The sequence below is a fragment of the Astyanax mexicanus genome, chromosome 16 (assembly GCF_023375975.1).
Source record: "Astyanax mexicanus isolate ESR-SI-001 chromosome 16, AstMex3_surface, whole genome shotgun sequence".
Taxonomy (NCBI): domain Eukaryota; kingdom Metazoa; phylum Chordata; class Actinopteri; order Characiformes; family Acestrorhamphidae; genus Astyanax; species Astyanax mexicanus.
The window spans coordinates 13840297-13860566 of record NC_064423.1 but is presented as its reverse complement, the minus strand read 5'-3'; the positions used below and the strand labels follow the sequence as shown (position 1 = coordinate 13860566).

The following is a 20270-nucleotide window of genomic DNA, read 5'->3' as shown; positions in this document are numbered from 1 at the left end:
TATCCAGTGTGTTTATGTGGTAACCAGTGTGTTTATGTGGTATCCATTGTGTTTCTGTGCTACCCAGTGTGTTTATGTGGCATCCAAAGTGATTAGAGAACCCAGTGTTTTTATGGCATCCAGTGTGTTTCTGTGGTATCCTGTGTGTTTCTGTGGTATCCAGTGTGTTTCTGTGGTATCCAGTGTGTTTCCGTGGTATTCAGTGTTTCTGTGGTATCCACTGTGTTTCCGTGGTATTCAGTGTTTCTGTGGTATCCACTGTGTTTCCGTGGTATTCAGTGTTTCTGTGGTATCCACTGTGTTTCTGTGGTATCCAGTGTGTTTCTGTGGTTTTGTTTATGTTATAGATTTATAAACATTGTGTTTTTTTTCCTGTGGTTTTCTCTGAAGGCTGGGACGTAGATGAAGCCAGTGAAGACGGGATAGCTCCAGAAGTTCTCATCTCGCTGACGGTCCCCAAAAAGTGCGCCACAAGTTTCTCTGGGAAGCACTTTTTGGCTGGACGCTTTCTTCCGTACGACATGCAGAAAAAATACGAACTCAACCTGCCCGAGTTTCCAGGCACAGAATGCCTTATAGAATTGTAACCCTTGCACTACAAAGTTCATATTTTGGATAAACAAGGATAAACTCTACTAAACTTCTTTTGTATTTTATAGGTTGTTAGTGTGGTACATTGTTGTTTAGACTTACGTGCGCTGAGACTGTTGTGGTTGCAAATGCAATGTTTAGATACCGTGTGGAACTGAAGTTACTTTTTGTGTTTGCTTGAAAATGGAATATTTTTTATTTTTAAGAGAATGATGCACTTCAAATTTATCCCGGCTTTATTTCTTCATTATGTTCATTTTATTTATTTATTTATAGTTAAAAAAACATACCTATATTGAGAGTGTAAAGGCTGTAAATTTCTTAAAAACTGGTTAAAGCATTTAAAGCATCTATGATCCATCCACACATATCTGGATATATCTAAAAAATATAGGAATCTCCAACAGCAATTCTGATTTTTTTTCTGAGGACACAAATGTGCAAATGCAGTGTAAGGAAAAACTTTTGTTTAATGTCAGAGTTTTCAAAAAGCGGTGGTTTTGGTTTGATATGTGTGGATGGAAACTGAAAGCATTGATGGATTTGATAGATCCTCAGTTTTTAGTGTACTTCCATGGGCTGTTTTTTATAATAGCTGTAGTAAAAACTGTACATTACAGATTTTTTTTCTTTCTTTTTCATTTCTAAAACTTGAAAATGCTTGAAAACTAGCCACCTAGAAAGGCTCCACGTTATCCCAGCAGGCTGAAGCTAAACCCCTTTGTATGGTTAAATGGACCAGTGCATAGCTGTAGTTTGGATAGGTTGTATTTTAATGGCCATTTCAGACCCTGAATTCCAAATAAATTCTCTATGAAAACGTTAACGTCCTGTGCATTGACATGCTTCTAACCCACAGGTCTTTTGGACTTCAAGATTAATGGTTGTTCGCCGCCACATTTGGACAGACTGACAATAGGAAATTTCAGTTAGATCGCCAATATTTGGGAACAAGGGGAAGTTAAAAACATCTTTAGACCCGAGAGTATATTATCTTTACACGGAGATTTACTCAAAGTCAGGAAAAAGGCGTGGGCATTAAGAATGAGCCTTTGTTCCCTCACTACAGTTCGAGGAGGAAACACCCAGTTTGGAGAAAAGGCTGTTCTAGGACATCTTTCTATCCATCATCAACTTTATCTCTTTAACAACAGGTCACCAAAGGTTATCCAAAAAAAGAAATGAGATTCTATAACTATATTTATTCAATTTAACAGCTTTTTTGTCTTTGCTTGGCTGCATCTGTTTTATGAAAATCAATTCAGTTTTTCAAATCTCCGAACACCCAGAGCAGCAGCCTCTGGATGACTGACAGCTAAAGTCATGTGCACTCAATATGGCAACAAAGGAAAATATGAAAAGGTGTTTAGACTGAAAGGGAGGCAGAGAAATATTTGGGTCTGTGATTTTTTTTTTTAACAGGACATTTGACTGTTTAGCATGGAACCCATTTTCCTATTTTTCATTTTACAGTATATACAGTATATTGCATATCATCACCGTTACGTAACAGACTCCAAAACTGCAACGTTACAGTAGAAGGAAAAACTTTCTTTCAACTTTCTTTAAACCATTAACCTTTAGTGAAATTACACATTTGTTCAAAGTCATTTTGAAGCATTTCTGCTGCTCTGTTCATCATGAAATTCTGATACAATATGCAGAACAAGTGCCAGATTTAAATTACTGCTCCCTTAACCCTTAGAACCCTACGGACGGATTTTACGTCCAAAATGGCACCTTGTGTTTTCAGCTTAATTACTCAGGAATCCCTTCACACATCAACATAATCCATATATGGCTAGAAAGGGCGGGACTTAAGCTTTCTAAAAATAGTGATGACATCCCAGTGCGTAAAGCATCAATAAGAAACCCATTGAGAAAAACACATAAAAAAATGGGAGATCTCCTTCCCCAACCAATAATATTTATTGTTAGTGCTTCAAACATATTTCTATGATGTTTCAAACCAAATAATATCAGTAAACGACTCAAAAGTGTCCACAGAAAAAGTGTAAAACTACCTGCTTTACTCAAACTAAAGCTAGGTATGCTGCGCACTACTTTATATAGTTTTTATTTTACTTGCACATTTTTACTAAGCAGTTATTCTGCACTAAACATTTTTGTATATAGTTTTCTTTGTGTGTCCTGATACTGAAAATACTGAAAGGTATAGGCTGCTCTGAGTGTCAGGTGGTTTTTAGTAATCTACATGTATCCTAGAGGTGTGATTATCTAGAAAAATAACTCCGCCTGTTGCTCTCCATGTATTTTGTCAAAGTAATAATAAGCCATGTAATGAACTATCATCAATATTCTTATGCTTTTAACTTTCATACACTCTAATGTAACCATTTTTAAAAAGATAGCTTAGGTGTGAATATATTTAAAGTCTATACATTCAAAAAACAGGCGCGTAAAATTTTAACCAAAACATGTTCAGTTCCAGGCAAATATAACAATTCTGCTTCCTTTTACATTTTAAATGATTAGATTTTTGAGCAGGCGTATGACTTCTGAAGTAAAAGAGCTCATGGCTCATGTGTCTGTCTGATATAATTACTGTGTTATAAGACCTGAAGGAGACCTAAACTGACAAAAACGAAACCACAAAAAAAAAAAAAACACACCAAAACAGCCTAGGGTTCTAAGAGTTAAAGTCCACCTCATAAGTTGATACTTCTGACTTGATACTGGAGCATGTAAGTATGATGGGATTCGTGTTTTTTTTTTTATGTCGGAAAACCGACAGACGTTTCGACAATATCTATCAAAAGGCATGTGCAACAAAAAGGCCTTTAATACACACAGACACAGGTGAAGGGAATCATTAATCAGTCACAGGTGAAGGGGATTAGAATTCAGGTGAGCATTCAGTGAGCACAGGAAATATCCACGGTTGGTTGAAGATGAGCGTGCGACTGTGGTGTGAAAGGAAGAGGAATTGTTGGTACACTAGCCCGGATTAATTGAATTTCCTTTTAAAAAAATTAGGAAACGGGCCATGAAAAGTTAAGTTAGCATAACTTAGAACATCAAGTTATTACAACTAAAGAGGAAGTTGATTTAACTATTTTATTTTTGTTATACTGTAAGACTGGATAAGTTGAGTTTACTTAACTTTTTTAATGCAGCTGGTTTGCTCAATTTTTTTAAGTAATGGGGAATGAAAACTTGAGTTAGCATAAATTAAAACATAAAGTTATTACAACTAAAGGGAAACTTGATTTATTTCTAAGGTAGCCCCGGGGGAATCACTACACACTGATGGTGAGTGTCTGTAAGAAACTGTTGGACACACCCAGTATGCAAATAGATTGTGACAGAAGCCAATGGAAAAGAAGTTGTTAATGGCAGCAGACTAAACTCAGTTATTATGAGTTGGTTCAACTCAAAGATCTCAGTTTGAATGTTTATATGTGCCCACAAATGTTCAACTAACTCAAAATAGTTGAGTAAAGTTTAGAAATATCCAATTTTATTTATGTAAAACAGATTTAAATCATCTGAGTTCAAACAATGTATGGGTTTACAGTGTAAGTCCGTAGTGTCCATAGACGAAACAGGTCCGGGGAAAGTAATGGATCAGTGAACAATAGCTGATGTTTTTGATAATTGTTGTAATTTAAACACTAAATGCAAAACTTCTGTTGACATTTTTAAGTTTTTTAAGTTGAATCCGCAAGAGAAAATTTGGGGAATGTTTTGTACACAGTTCAGTGTACATTATGTTCTTTGCTGAGCAACATCTTCAAACAATATTTTTTTTTTTAAAATGCCCTTCCCATAATGGATCACCACAATTTTCACATGCTCCGAGCTCTTCCTGCCAGCACATTAGGATATCTGCCATCTCTAAACATCATTATCATCATCACTGCTTATGAGGTATGAGCTGTGGGTTTCACAAGAGCACATGACTCCAGTCTGAAGTGTTTGTTGCCTGCTGCGGAACACGACACCGCTTCCCTCTTTGGCTTTGGAGCGTCGTGCAATCAGCGCTCATTAAAGCTGGAAAACTGAACCATAAGTGGACCATCTGCTATTGTCTTACTGTCTGGGAACATTTAAACAATGCGAGTGTTTAATGTCAGTCAGAGTCCTTGACGGGGGGAGCCCGAGACTTGTCGTGCGAGATCTCGTACAGTCCAAGCATGTGTTTACAGCTGTCCTTACCTGCCACGTAAAAATGTTTTACTGCGAGGGCGAGAGCAGCTAATTGTAATTTACTGAGCCCTGGCTCGACACTTGAGAGTGATACTGAGGATGTTCTGTTCCGCTGTTTGATAAATTCCATATTTTGAAGAATTTAGGAGCCTTCTTTCACAACAGTTTCCAAATAATATTATTATTTTTTATGTTTTATACCTGAAATTTCAGATCTTTTAATCTGCAATAATCACACCTACAGGGGTTGGACAATTAAACTGAAACACCTGTTTTTAGACCACAATAATCTATTGTCCGTGATTTGGGCAGCAATCCGGGTTATCACCCAAATATCCATTTCAGACAGCTTCCTCTTGCGTCCACAGTTAATCCTGTTGGATGTGGTTCATCCTTCTTGGTGGTGTGCTGACATTACCCTGGATACCGTGGCTCTTGATACATTACAAAGACTTGCTGTCTTGGTCACAGATGCGCCAACAATTTGTCCTCTTTTGAACTCTGGTATGTTGCCCATAATGTTGTGTGCATTGCAATATTTTGAGCAAAACTGTGCTCTTACCCTGCTAGTTGAACCTTCACACTCTGCTGGTGCACTGGTGTAGTAACACTGTTTACCAATGTGATGTCTATTAGACTCTACAAACATACTTATATCACAATTTAATGCATCCATAAAACATTATGATAAAAACATGGTGATAATATTTATAAAAAAATAACACATAACACATTATAGCTATGTTTATTATGCATTATGAACTGTGATCATAATGCATTATCAGCTGCGTTTAGAAGATATATATGTCAATACCTTAAACCTCAACAAAGCTGCCTTGACTTAACACAGCATGCTATAATTTTTAGCTGTATTGAATATATATATATATATATATATATATATATATATATATATATATATATATATATATATATATATATATATATATATATAGGCTATATAAATACTCTATAAACATACTCATAACACATCATAATGCATTCATATAGCATTATATACATGGCTGTACATATTTATAGAAATTTATAACCCATTATAGCCAAGTTTATTATGCACTATGAATTCGGTCATAATGCATTATTAGCTGTGTTTAAAACATGTTATACTTCATTTCCAGGGAACTCAGTCCTTCAGAATTATGCATTATGATTAAAAAAGCTTTCAACTTACAAACACACCCTGTATGATGCTCTAAATATTTTTATATATAACCACTCATTAATTGTTCTTGTCTTGTGGGCTCCAACTAAAGTGACTTTATTTTGTGTGACCAGATTATTATACTATTTAACACACATACTATAAGCAAAGCTTATAATGTATTATGGGCACAGTTGAGAATGCATAATAAACGTGACTATAATAGGTTGTGCATTTTTATAAATATTTAAAGGGGATGTTTATAATGCCCTATGAATCCATTATAACATGTGATTAATGTGTTTATAGAGTCTAATAGAGATATATAGGTCTCAGTTTAAATGTTTATATGTGCCCACAAATGTTCAACAAACTCAAAATAGTTGAGTATTGTTCAAAATATCCAATTTTATGTAAAACAGACTTAAATCATTTGAGTTTAAACAACGTATGGGTTTTCAGTGCAGTAGGAGTTAGTTTATTATACAGCAGTAAAGCTGTGACAGAAAAAAAATGTCAAAAATTCCTTCCAGTGTAGTTTTCAGCTTAAAACAAAGCTCCTGAGATGAAAATATAATTTTATATAGACCCTAATAAAGAGTGTAGAAAAGGAAAATGACACAAAATGAACAAACATTCCTGCCATACTAACCAAACAGCCTTTTTTATTAGTGGTGATGCACCAGCATCCAGTCTCCCGCCTTTGCCTTTTTTCAGACGAGCTCTGACCAATGGCGCGCCAGAGGGGGCTGGATTGGACCACTGTCCGCACACTGCCTGTCTTTTAAAACTCTGTTCTCTCGAAAATATGCAACATTCATCAGATCTGCTTTGAAGGACAGTAGAAACTTAAACCACCTGTGTAAACTTTTCCTCTTAACTCAGCTCAGAACTTTTTTTCTTTTTCCCAACCGTCTGAGTAGAAGAAGATCCTGCTGAAGTTTTCCTGTGAGACTGGCACCATGAGCAAGTGGACCAGGGTGGCACTGGCACTGTGCTCCGTCCTCACTCTGGCACAAGGTATGTCAGTAATTTAATTACTGCATTTAATGCTTTAATAAGATTTTTAATGAGGGGTGAATTAAAAAAATCGGTGAATTTGGACATTGAAAGTAGAAAAAGGGAGCATGTGTGTGTGTGTGTAGATAAATGCATTTGGACTCAAAGGTGCTGATGATTTCCATGTGATTTAGATTCGAATTCTATCAAAGCATGAATTGACTTACGTACAGTATACTTTAATTTATGTAATATTTAATACATATCATATATATTGTTTAAGGGAAATGTTAAATCAAGCATTTAAATCAAGCAGATTCATATTGCAGTGTGATTTTAATGTTTGGTGTTAACTTATATATATATATATATATATATATATATATATATATATATATATATATATATATATATATATATATATCTCAATTTTTGTCCATTTTTAATCAAAAATCAAAAGGGGACACAGCATCTGTTACTCACAATATTTTTTTTGAATATAGTAATGAATAGACCAATAGAAATGCTCCAAAATTACCTTTTAAATTTAATACTTTTTTCATTGAACTTTTTTAGACATTAAAAGTCTAAAAAACATTAAAAGTTCAGAGTTTTTTTTTTTTTGCCTTTCTTTGAATATAAGCGTTTTGCACAGATTTATTTATTTCTTTTATTGGACAGCAAAATTATGTTTTATTCAGATATGGTTTATTCAGAAACTGGCCAAATCTGGTTTGTTTGATTGACAGTAGATCTTAAACCAAATTAGAAGGTGAATGTATTTGTGCAATCCCAACATTTTAATCCCTAATTTCTTCCCACAGTTACTTGGTCCTAATTTCAATAAGATAATTCACTTTTATTGAAAAATTACTAAGCATGGACCAAATACATCAATTGACAGCTGCTTTCCAGTTAAAGACACACTTTTAAAATAAAAATAAGGCAATAAAAGCTGTTCTAAAGAAAAAAAAAAAAAAACACTTGTTTTTTTTTCAAGAATCATACAGTAGCTGAAATGAGATGCCTTTAATGAAATGAGATGCTTAAATATGAAGAACCTTCATAAAGTCATAGGAACAACTTAATATCCAAGAACCTTTTAAACAATTTATTTTAAACTGTGTATAAAGTAAAACCAATAGATAAATAGAACCAATTTTGCTTCCTAAAAAATAACGTTTAAAAGAAGAGATTTCACGTAGTGGTTGGTTCCATACCAATTTAGGGGACGGTTCTAAAACTTTTAAATTTAGGCATTAGGAAGGTGCTTTATGCTTATATATCTCAAATACAAAATGATTCTATAAATCAGTGGTTTAATAGCAGTTCAAGACTTGATCCTAGACATTTTACATTATGTAGTAGTTCTTTAAAAATGCCACTCAACTCAACTCAACTCAACTCAACTCAGATCATCAATAGAGTTTTTTTCTAACAAATAACTATATATTAACATTTTCACCCTTTTTTCCTTGCTTTTTTATTTATAAATTTGTAACTGTACATTAAAACCAAAAACGTTTTGATTTAGACATATATCTATTCATTCATGAAGTCACTTTAAATAAAATCATTTTTAATTATATGTAAAATAATTGGAAAGGCTCAATTAAAGCTCAGAAAGGTTCCTAATCCTCCGACGTATATGCCTAAAGGCATGGTTCCTAAAACCAGACCTCAGGAACCCTTTAGACCATCCAGATTTTTACCTACAGTCTAAAATCTCACAACACATGGGGATAGAGAAAACATGTGGACCATCTGTGGTTCCTCAAAGACCTCTTTTTCAACCACCACTCCAAAGAACCAATCAATTAAAATGTCTTTTTTGGAAACCTAAAGTGATTGTTTTAGTGTCTCACGAACTATTAACAACCACAAACTCAATAAACAAGTAAAGGTTGAGAATCGTTCACACTCTTAGAAGAACAGAATAAAATTCCAAATTAAAACAAATAAAAACAAAACACTGCAATTTCTGATTTTTGAACTAGTGGAGGTTCTTCACACTCATTCTCTGTGCAATGTTCTTTAGAGAACCATCAATTTAAAAGGTCTTTAGAGAACTACAACTCAAAAATGTCCCTCAAAGATGTGACACCAAAGAAACCTTGGTAACACTTTATACTAACTTCCATTAATGTATTTTTAACTAATGATCAGTAGATGTGATCAGAATTTGAATATTAACAAACATTTACACATGACACTTAATTATCAGCATGGATATTCATACCTAAAAATGTTAACAAATCATTAACTCATCGTTTCTTTTTTTAACACTGATAAATCACTAGTTAATAAGAATTTTAAACCTGAAGAATGTTTATCAATTGCAGTTCATATTGCCAAAGGGTTAATTAGTATTTACAAATATATTTGCAACACTATATATCTCTTCCAAGTCCATTAAAACAGTGTAAAAAGGAAAATGACATAAAACTAACAGACATTTATGCTTATAAAAGCTTAAAAGAAGCCCAAAATAGTTATTTTATGTGAAAGAATACTTTGTTATTGTTTCTCACAAATAATTTTTTTGCCCCTTTGTTATTTTAATAAGTATATGTATGGGGAGTCTTATCTAAAATTATTTCTGGAATTTTGGAGGTTCTTTACACTAAATTCAATGGTTTGTAAAGAACAAAAAAAAAATTATAATAAAAAATACCTAAAGACTAAAACTTAGAAGTTTGCTGTTGAAACAAGTTAACGGAGTTAAAGGAACCATCAATTTGAAAGAATATGTCACATGGAAAAAAAACTTTTCATTTTTAACTTAAAACTTAAAAGAGACAGAGATGAATATGTTTCTGTTTGTGATCTGTAATTTCTTCCATACCAACCTCAAATTCAAACAAAACAAAAACACTGCAATCTCTACCTTTTTTAAAGGTTCTTTTTCAAATGGTTTGTAAAGAACAAAAATAAATAAAAGTTCAAAAAATCTACCTAAAGACTAAAACTTAGAGGTTTGCCATTTGAAACAAGACATCTGATCTGAATATAAATCCGTGTTTTGTTCCGAATCCATTAAAAGACAGTTACACAAAACAAACTTGTTCTGAAATGAACCATCAATTTATAAGATTATGTTGCATTTTTAGCATAATACAAGAGACAGAGATGAATATGATTCTGTTGAGTTTTAGGAATTCTATCTGTTACGTGTTCTGTAAAATGTGTAAAATGTCTGAAAATGTGCCCATCAGTTTGAAAGATTATGTTGCATCGAAGAAACCTTTTCATTTTTAGCTTAAAACAAGAGACGAGAGAGATGAATATGATTCTGTTTGAGTTCTATCTGTAATTGCTTCCTTATTAACCCTGAATTCTAACTAAACAAAAAACACTGCAATCTCTGCCTTTTTTAAAGGTTCTTTAAAGAGACTTCTAGAGATTATTCACACTACATTTAATGGTTTGTAAAAAACAGAAAATTTTAAAAGATTTAAAAACTACCTAAAGACTAAAACTTAGAAGTTTGTCATTTGAAACAAGACATTATTTAAGAGATTTTGTTCTGAATCCATTAAAAGAGTGTTTAAAGAAAGTTACACAAAATAAGCTTACTGTAAGGAACCATCAGTTTGAAAGATTATGTTGCATCGAAGAAACCTTCGTATTTTTAGCTTAAAACAAGAGACAGAGATAAATATGATTCTGTTGATTTCTATGAGTTCTATCGGTAATTCCTTCCATTCTAACCCTGAATTCAAACTAAACAAAAAACACTGCAATCTCTATCTTTTTTTAAAGGTTCTTTGAATCTCTTCTGATCTTCTGGAGGTTCTTCACACTAAATCCAATGATTTGCAAAGAACCAACAATTTAAAAGATCATTTCATATCTTCAGAATAACTAAAACTGGTTCTTTGATGACGTTGTGGCAAAGAAACCCTAGTTTTTAGCTTAAAAGGAAACACTTTAATTAACATGATTCTGTTTTTTTAAATTCTATAATCTGTAATTATTTTTATACTAACCACTAAAACATTAAGGTCTATTAAAGTCTGAGAAATGTACACAGTTTAGGAGCCCGAAATAAAATTCCGACCCCAGTTCCACCCCACTTATTTACGTTTGGATGTAATATCTATGAGTGGGTAACAGATAACTGATTCTCCATCTTCCTGTCCCATCTCGCTCCCATCCATTGTCACTCGCTCCCATCTCCGCTCCGCCTCAACCTCTTGCGGAATTTATTACCTGTTTCCTAATGACAGGAGACAGCTGGAGCTCCGGCGGAATGGAAAACCGGTGGAGGACACTGGCTCAGACTTTAAATCAGTGTTTTAAATAACCATATGTCGCTCAGTCATTCAGTAATGAGCGTAGTGAGCTGTACGCTGCCACGGCTCGTGCCAGGCCAGGTCGGGCCGGGGCGAGGCCACTTTCCACACAACTAAGGTAAACACTGCCGCCCCGTTCATCTGCCCCGTTTAAACAATTAATTCTCCAGATGCTCGCCTCTGGCTCCAGCTTAACCCAACTACCCTTGATTCCCCTGGAGGAGGATATCTATCTCAGGCACTTTGATGTGGAGCAAGAAGCGAGAGCTGGAAGAAGGAACGGAATCAAAGCGAGTTTTCGAGAGGCTACGTGTCGTAAATTTCCCCTCCCAGCCAGTGGATTAGGTGCTATCTGGGTGAACATCTAGAAATGTTCTTCTGCACTAAGCGACGTCAGCGCGTATGTATCTCATTGATGTGTGGACTGTAAGATAAAAACGGAACGAAATTCCCATTGCGACTAGCATTCTGTCATTATTCAGGGCTCGGAGACAGTTCAATTTGGTATAATGGAGCGCAGATGCATCAGACCAAATTGATCAAACCCAAAACTGTGGAATGTTTAGTCGGGTGGCTTCTAATCTCATCACCCCCAACCTAATCAGACACATCGGACCTCGAACCTCAACATCTGAGCTCACCTCAGCACAGGGTACAGAGCCAGAGCGGCAAAACTACTTCCACATGTCTTCCATAGAGTGTCTACAGGCTGAGCGTAAACACACACACATACACGCTCAAATACACCCGCCCTTCCTGGCTCTCGTTCACATTCACTAATACATGATGGGATGTGGAATGCGGTCGGGAGACTAACAGCTGGCCCCGGCTCCCGTCTGAGGTAGCGCTCCTGATTCCGAACAAACAGACGCTTGTTACTGGGCTAGAATGAGATGCCAGGAGGCGTAAAAAAGAGCTTCCCGGTGCCAACCCTGTTATTGCACTTAAGCGTAATGCTGTCCGCAACGTAGTCGCACTCACTGTAGAAAAAAAACGTTTGAGCAATCAGTTATGATAATTGATTTTTTTCATTGATATTAATTCTTAAAGTTAAATTAACTTTTGCGATTTTATCTAGAGTTCGTGAGCTGTCTGACTTTCGACTTTAAGGTTTTTAAGCTCTATGTGTAAGAGCTTTCAAAGGCTAGTCAATTATAACTAATGTATTTTGAGTTAGGAGAACATCTGCTGTCATTTGACAGTTCCTTGATTTAACCATTTTTCTCATGTTTCTCATAAAATAACTGTAAAAGTAAGTCAGCTGACTTGATTCATTGACACACATATTGACATACAGTTTGTGTATGCACTGTAAACTACTGTATTTTTACATGCTAGGTGTGTTTTTACACTTCCTCGCTCACCGTCAGTGTGTAGTCGTTTCCCTCAGGCTACCTTTTCTTATGTGTTCTGTTATACATATTTTGTACAGTGATTGATTGCCTGTTTCCATACTGAGACGTAATGAGTCTTCCCCCTTCATCAATCCCCATTAGTGTGTAGTCGTTTCCTTCAGGCTTCCCTCATGTATTCGGTTTTATTTTGTACGATGATTAATTGCTTACGTACAAAAGCGCCATGCCATTATTATTTTTACATGGTTTAAACTTTAAACTGTGCAGGAATCTGCCCACCCAGGACTAAAATGGTCAACCCTAACTAACAAAACTAGACATAGAATCATAATTAAAACAAATAGAAGATCCGATTTGATTTCACTTAAAACCTTAAGGCAGCAGGTGATCTTAAGTTTCTTAGCCGGGCCATGCTAATATTGTTCTACAGTGTTGTAGTCTGCAATGCACCACCACACAAACCCCAGTTCATCCAAAACCTTACATAACATGAGATTGTTGACTTGTTGGAGCGTCTGGGAGGCCGAAACAACTTCCAGACCTGTGGAAAGGATTGTACTTGTGCCAGGTGAGTTTTGGCAAAGAGAGAGATCTCCCTTATCTGACGGAGATGTTCTACGTCTCTTTTTTTTTTTTTGGCAGGGAACTTTAAGAATGCCCTATTTTTACCGGTTCCTGGCAATAGCAGCAGCAGCAACCCTCTAAATACACTTATATTAAAGGTTAAACTCCTAAGGTTATAAAAAAGATCGCCTATAAACATAAATAGCATGAATTGCATGAACAGACAATTTGTACCTGTGCAAATTGACCACAGGGGTGCAGACGCAGTGTAGACTTTAGAAGGTGACGTCAGGAGGATCTGGAAGGGCCCTGGTAAATCCGCTAAAACTATGTTTGTTGTGTAATAAAAGTGGAAAAATGCTGCCGTGATCACAGGAACTAAAATTGCCTCGCCTGAGCGTCCTCTGCTTCCCAGAATAAACGCAGCAGTCGCCTCTTTGTTATGAGGGAATGAGGGCTAAGTTAAGAGGACACACGCTGCTCACAGTGCTCAAAGATGCTGGCATTCTTCTGGCTGTCTGTAACATATTGTTTCCACTGGAACATAAATTTTCAGAGCTAATAACTCGCACCCCCCATGCCAACACCTGTGCACTGTGAACACTATTTCAGTGGTCTCCTATTACTGTGCTAACTTAGTATTAGAGGGAAGATGGATGTTAAGTGAATTATTGAGGGTCACTCCTGGCAAATCTTCTAAAAATGAGGCCCTTTGGAAATGTGTCAGAATGGTCAGATTGAACACGCTAAAAAAAACACACTGGAATTGTATAATATTCCCATTTGTTGGTGGAATCCTCTCTAATGTCTCTGAAGATTAAAACCTACTTCTTAAAGAATGGGCAAATAAACTTGCCATTGTCTCTGGTAAAAAAGAAGCACCTTCTCTAAAACTTCTCATAATGCTGTATGTTATCACAATATGCTTTTCTGGGATGTTCTTTTGAGGATTATCATTCCGTCGAGAACATTTAAAGGTCTCATTCCATCGTTTTTAAATTCATTTTAAAATGTCTAGTTGTAGTCTCAGTTTCACCACGGCGAAGCCCCTTACGGTGCATTTACACTGCTCCGTTGCGACAACGCACAGCAACGTATCCCATTCATTTTCAATGGGAAGCGCCGCCTCATGGCCCGGGGCCTGTGGCCGGTCCAGAGCCGAGGTGGGTGAGGCCATGTAGTCATGTAGTTGTAGTTTTAGGCTTTTCTTTCACTAGCTACTGCAGACGAGGCTGAGAAACAGTTTCTCAGAGAGACCTATAGTATTATACAAAGAACAAGAAAAAGTGGATTTTGGTGGAAAGAGACCTTTAACAGCCGCATATATCATATAAAAGACAATGAGAATTTACAACTAAAACCACTGTATAATAAGTGTTCATCGAGTTGATGACTTGATAGCACCCTATTATGGCATTGTCATAATCATTAGTAGAAAATTTTTAAAAAGTATAAGCAGTCATTGCAAACCTCAGTAGCATTATATAGTACCGTATACTAACAGCATATCGTTTATGGGCCCTATTTTAGCGACCTATAGTGGTCAATTAGGCATTGTGCAGCTGGATTTAGGGTGTGTCAGTGTGTCTTTGATATCATGAGGGCACAAAAAATACACCTTGCACGGCTTAAACACGCAAAAGGCATGCACTTAATCTTGGTGCTCTGTGCGTCTTAGCAGACACTACAGACCTGCAGGTTTACACTGTGAAGGTAAACCAGCAACTCATTTAAGGGGACAGCATTGTTATTTTAGCTTTATGCTAGCTAAGCATATTCATTAAAGTACAGTGAGAAAACACTCAGATCTTGAATTTGATTATTGAAAACAGACAATTGGTATGCCTAAGAATCTGAGACACTGAGACAAGCTCCTAATTTAAACATACGGCAGGTCTTGACAGTGACCTGGCGACAGAGCCATGGGTGCCCAAGGCTTGCTGGTGCTCATAAGGGTTATACAACAACCTTACAAAGACTTATTGGATACCTTTGTAGGTCTTGTGGAAACCATGCTTCAGTGGATATTGTATTAAGTATTATTATTATGGCAGATACACACAAGCACTTCACATTTAACAACTAGCAGACATCTAGGTTTTGGTTCATGTGCACCCAAGGCTCAGTGATGCTCATGGATGCTCATGGTCCTACCCCATAACCTAAATAATTTAAAAAGGGTTTAAAAGCTGATAATCTCTTGGCGCCATGTACCACAGGACACCTTTGATATACTGCTTCAATATGTGCTGGTCAATATACTGTATAAATATAGCAAGACCCTGGTTTTCTGTTCTGCAGATTGTGGAAACACACAATATAAAAAAAACAGTTTTTTACAGGCTTTTTCCAGTAAATTTCCCAGTAGACTGTTTTTTTTTTCATGTTACGATTTTCTTGTGACAGTGTGCTTGATGATATGATGGATTGTAAAGTGCCTTGTTTTATGATGGTTTGGTGAGATTGCCTGGATATTTTAGGGGTTGTTTTATGTACAGTGCCAGTCCAAAGTTTTGACACACCCTTTCGTTCAATATTTGTATTTTTGTCTTGTTTTTGCTATCTTTTCGTCATCTAGACCATGAAGAAACACATAAGAAATTATGTAGTAAAATTTTAAAGTGTTAAACAAACCAAAATACTCTGGGAAGCAATTAGGTAACTTGCGGTTTCTGAGGCTGGTAACACTTATGGACAACAGAGGTAACAATTTTTTTTCCTTTACTTAGTTGAGTAGTTCTTGCCATAATATGGGTTAAAACATTACTCAAATAGGGCTATTCACTGTATACCAACTCTACCTCTTCAAACTTTACAACTGATGCTCTCAAGTGGCAAGAAATTCAAGTTATTAACCTTTGACAAGTTAAATAAAAGCCATTCTAGCTGACTGAGAAAATCCAGCCAAGATGTGGTTTGTTCATGTCTTTGCAGTTAAAAGTGTTTAGGGGCAACACAGGCACCAGAAAACTAATGCAAAAAACAATTTACCATTTTAAAACCAATAGTTTATGGGGTAGCGCCACTACGAGCATCACTGAGCCTTGGGTGCATTTTTTACTCCATTTTTTGGCAATTCTAATTTTTTTGAGTTGTGGTCCTAGTAGCTCATGGTTTCTTTCACCAACGTTTAATACTGTTAAAACCTTGCCAAAACCTAGACATCTGCTATGTTGTTAAATGTGAGCGCTGACTGTGGAAACTACAGCTACGTACAACAGTTGACAATTTACTGGTCCTCAGCCTTTCTCTATAGTGATGTACTGTATATTATGAGACATAATACTTCCTTTTCAACGTGGAACCAAAACCCTCACACTAAAAGGAGGAAGAATTTTCCACTGCCACATTGCCTTTTCTCAGGATTACAGGATGTCATAGGTGGAACGCTGTGTTAAGGGATGTCAGAGAGCCCCTTTAACTTAACCTGTGTAGGAAACGTTCTATTTTGGCAAGAAATATAATCACACAAAACAACCTCAGAGAGTGCATCGCTTTGACACGTCTGCTGCAGATAAGCGCTTCAGTGTGTGTTCTCAGAATAGAGCCAGTAATGATCAACTGTCAAGGCACTGCACTATTTCTAGAGGGGGGAAGTACAGATTGGCAACGCTTGCTGGACACGTCACCGCTTAAAGAATGGCCTGTGTGCACGGATCTCTCTTTTTTTTCATCAGTTTTAGAGAAATGATCATTTCTAGCAGATAAATTTAGATGAAGAGAGAAACGAGATTTATATTATAAGACAGCAGCTGAAACGCTGGGTTTACGTAGGTGGTCCAGACGGAGAAACCTGCAGCAAGACTCAATGATGGCTAGCTGCTGAGGTGTGCCAGTGTGTTGTCTAGTTCACAACTCATTTCAGAACTGCAGTTGGCCATTCCCGGTGTCGTTCCTGCTCCAGGAACATCTGCTTTTCAGGTGTCTTCAACTAAGTTTTGGACCTACACCATATTTACCTGGCGGAGAAGATATAACACCACAGAGATTTGTTTGGATATATGAGGCAAACCCTAATCCAGCACCATGTGGTGTAGGCTTAAAGATGTCTCATCAACATCTGGATGCATGGTTACATCCGAGGGTCTTCATTATCTGGGGAACTCATGAGTTCATCAAAAGTGATTAACCATTTCAGGTGGGCCGGTCACAATGAGGAACCACTGGGCACCACTTTCTGGGGATAGTTAAAAAAGTTGTGTCTGTCTGATAACACTGATGTTTTGAGCAGCCCAGTGGATATTTATGTCAACATTTATGTTAAACGTCTTTAAGATCATACTGCAATAATTAAAAAACTCTTTTATTGATACTATTTTACTATAAATGGAATTAAAACCAGAAATAAATATTTCTTAAATTCCTAAAGTAAATGTACTTTGTAGTTGGTGTGGCGCAATGGGTATCTTGGTGACTATTATGTGCACCACCAATAGTTCTTGGGTAAGACTCTAACACGCTAACACTGCATTGGCCCAGCTCTGGATGAGAGTGTCAACTAAATACCATACATGTAAATTTACAGTAAATGTAAATTTTGGATACAAGAGAGGTTGCCTTCCTGAATTTGGCATGCTTTACCGTCAGTAAAAAAATGCTGTTACCTCCATTTAGCAAAAGGAATATATCTTTAATATAAAACCAACATATGAGAACCTGATATCTGACTGGGAGTTGCTACTGCTCGTTGCTGCTCATTTCCATAAAGTTGAACAAAGTTGAGCATCATGCATCACTCACTGTTGTGTTGTTGACTCATCAAAATAAATGACCTTAAGCTTTTGTCACTTGCAGGCTGAACTCCCAGTTACTGAAGTTAAGACTTAAAAAATGGACTGTAAAACATATATATAATAATATTTCCATTTAACCAAGACTTGAGCCCTTCCAACTAATAACCTTATGTGAACCAGAATCAGTTACTCTTTTTTTTACATGAAAAACTTAAACATTCTTTATTTAGACTTTAGATATATTCTTTCACCCATGAAGGCACTTTTCACATGTTCGTGAAACCTTACTTCTTTACTGAGCCAAAATCCTTTAACCTGAGATGTCTGATACGTATGACCGCACGCTTCTCATTAAAGCTCTTCAGAAAGGAGGTCATGGAATAAAGGATAAAGGAAGGAGCATACAACTGATACAATTAGGCTGCAGCACTTTTCCATATGTGTTCTGGGGCTCCTGGTTGGCCGGGGCTTTTTTTCTCTCTAGAAAAGGGCCTGTCGTCTATAGAACTGAGTGCACCCCTTCTGCTGACCATCAAAGGGTAAGGTATCATTTGGTCACACGCATCTGGCTGGAGAGCTTCCAGATGGACTACTGACACTTCTGGATGCTGGGTTAGTAAGAGTGGGCCAAGCTGCCATTCGGACTGATGGTGGCACCATGACAAAGAACACTAAAGAGGCAGACACCTGAGGGACATCACTTAAAGATTGAGTGTCTTCTGCAGACTTCCCCTTGGCAACATTCAAACATTCCACCCGCGTTCTCAGACACACATGCAACCTGAGGAACATGTTGGATAGAGATTGCTTCATCACACGACTGCAAATGTGTCATCAAGAGTGAATAAAGCCTTTTCACTCAGATTAGGACACTGTGTGCTTCAAACATTCAGCTCACCACACATTACAGAAAGTATCAAATTAAAATATATTGCCAGGTATATCTAAAATGTACAGTATATACACATTTATAACCCATAACCTAGATAATTTGAGAACATTTTGTGGAAATAAAGTTATAAAGTGGTAGATCTATGGACCTCTACACTAGATACTGTATCTTAAGTATAAGTTACTTGATATCATTGTTCCATTATTGCCTCCTTAATCACTTTTAAACTACTCTTGACTACTTAAACTACTCTTGACTACTCTTCATTTTAAGGTTCTGCAGCCTAGAGAAAGATTTATGTGCTTTACGAATCTGGATGGTCCCATATCCAGCACCCAAAAAATTATGAACATCTAGTTTATATATTTAATATTGTACAGCTAATCTGCCATCAGCAGCCAGAGCCTGAGAGAACACAGTTGCTTATGTTTCACAGTTAGTTTTGGTTTCATACTACAGTTTATTGAGTGTACTATAGAATTTGTGTACATCCTATTGTCAACAACTACATATACTGTACATTAATTGGTTTGTAGAATGTTGTCAGTTTGGCGAGTTGCTTTTCCAGGTGTTGTGCTGGATTCTTCCTCATTGCCAGAATTCGATTCCCCTTCATAGGCACATGGGTCACACAGCAGTTTGAGTGATTTCTGATTTCCATTGGATTCTTTTTTATTTATGTTAATGAATAAGGAATAAGCTATAGCTACAGTATAGTTACAGTACATACAGGAATCAACAGCATAAGTGTTTGCATCCATGATTCACAAGCATGGCAGTGGGAGTTGGACTTCAGCACAACACCAGTTCTTTTTCTTCTTTTGTTGTTTTACAGCTAAGGACAGCTTTTCTCAACTTCCTGTAATTCGTCTAAAAGTATGAACTAATTAGAAGTGTTTTCAAACCATGGTTCCATTGATTCAGACTGAGACCACCTCTTTTGGTCTGGAATGTGGTTTGCAGCCCCGTGACTGTACTGCAGTGTCTCTTTTGATAAATGATAAAAAAAGACTTCTGTCATATCGAAAGCTTTAATATTTTATTTTTAACACTGTATTTTCTGAAAAATCGTTTGAGATTAAACGTCACTACATTAACGTTATCTTCTCTCTTACTGCCTTGCAGGTTCTAGCTGGAACAACTCACGGGTGCGAAAGTCTAGCCAAAGGACCAGGAACAAGTTGGCCTTCAACAACATCTTCGAGCCCCAGACCACAGGTCATTATGGCTGAACTAATGTTCCGATAGAGCTGCGGTCAGTTCGTCCATGTGTCAGGAGCGCTTGCTGCTCTAATGATGAACTGGAACTAATCGCGGGCAGTAATTACGGCGAGTTTAGTCAGCGTCTAGCGCACAAAGTGATCTGAACAAAGTGTGATTTCCTCTAGCGTGAATATGAAATAATCAGAACCACCAGTGCTCCCTGAACCCCTGCCTGTGCAATGCAGGCAGAGTGTCAATATGATGCTGGAGAAGTGACACACTGGCGGCTAACAGCTGCTTTTAATT

General features: G+C 36.7%; 2 protein-coding genes across 3 annotated transcripts in view; both read left to right on the top strand.

Annotated features, from left to right (window-relative positions):
• yjefn3 (YjeF N-terminal domain containing 3) overlaps positions 1-1417 on the top strand; it is a 76112-nt gene extending 74695 nt beyond the window's left edge. The window contains exon 6 of the mRNA XM_007252626.4: positions 391-1417. Within this exon, the coding sequence (XP_007252688.1) occupies positions 391-587 (197 nt within the window). The 3' untranslated portion in view covers positions 588-1417. The remainder of the gene's footprint in view (positions 1-390) is intronic.
• Positions 1418-6484: 5067 nt separating this feature from the next.
• Positions 6485-20270, top strand: part of cilp2 (cartilage intermediate layer protein 2) — a 28304-nt gene continuing 14518 nt past the window's right edge. Inside the window, exons 1-2 of one of the 2 annotated variants that reach the window (XM_022669599.2) lie at positions 6485-6943; positions 19887-19979. In XM_022669599.2, the coding sequence (XP_022525320.2) occupies positions 6886-6943; positions 19887-19979 (151 nt within the window). In that variant the 5' untranslated portion in view covers positions 6485-6885. The remainder of the gene's footprint in view (positions 6944-19886; positions 19980-20270) is intronic. The other variant, XM_007252625.4, reaches the window with a different exon arrangement.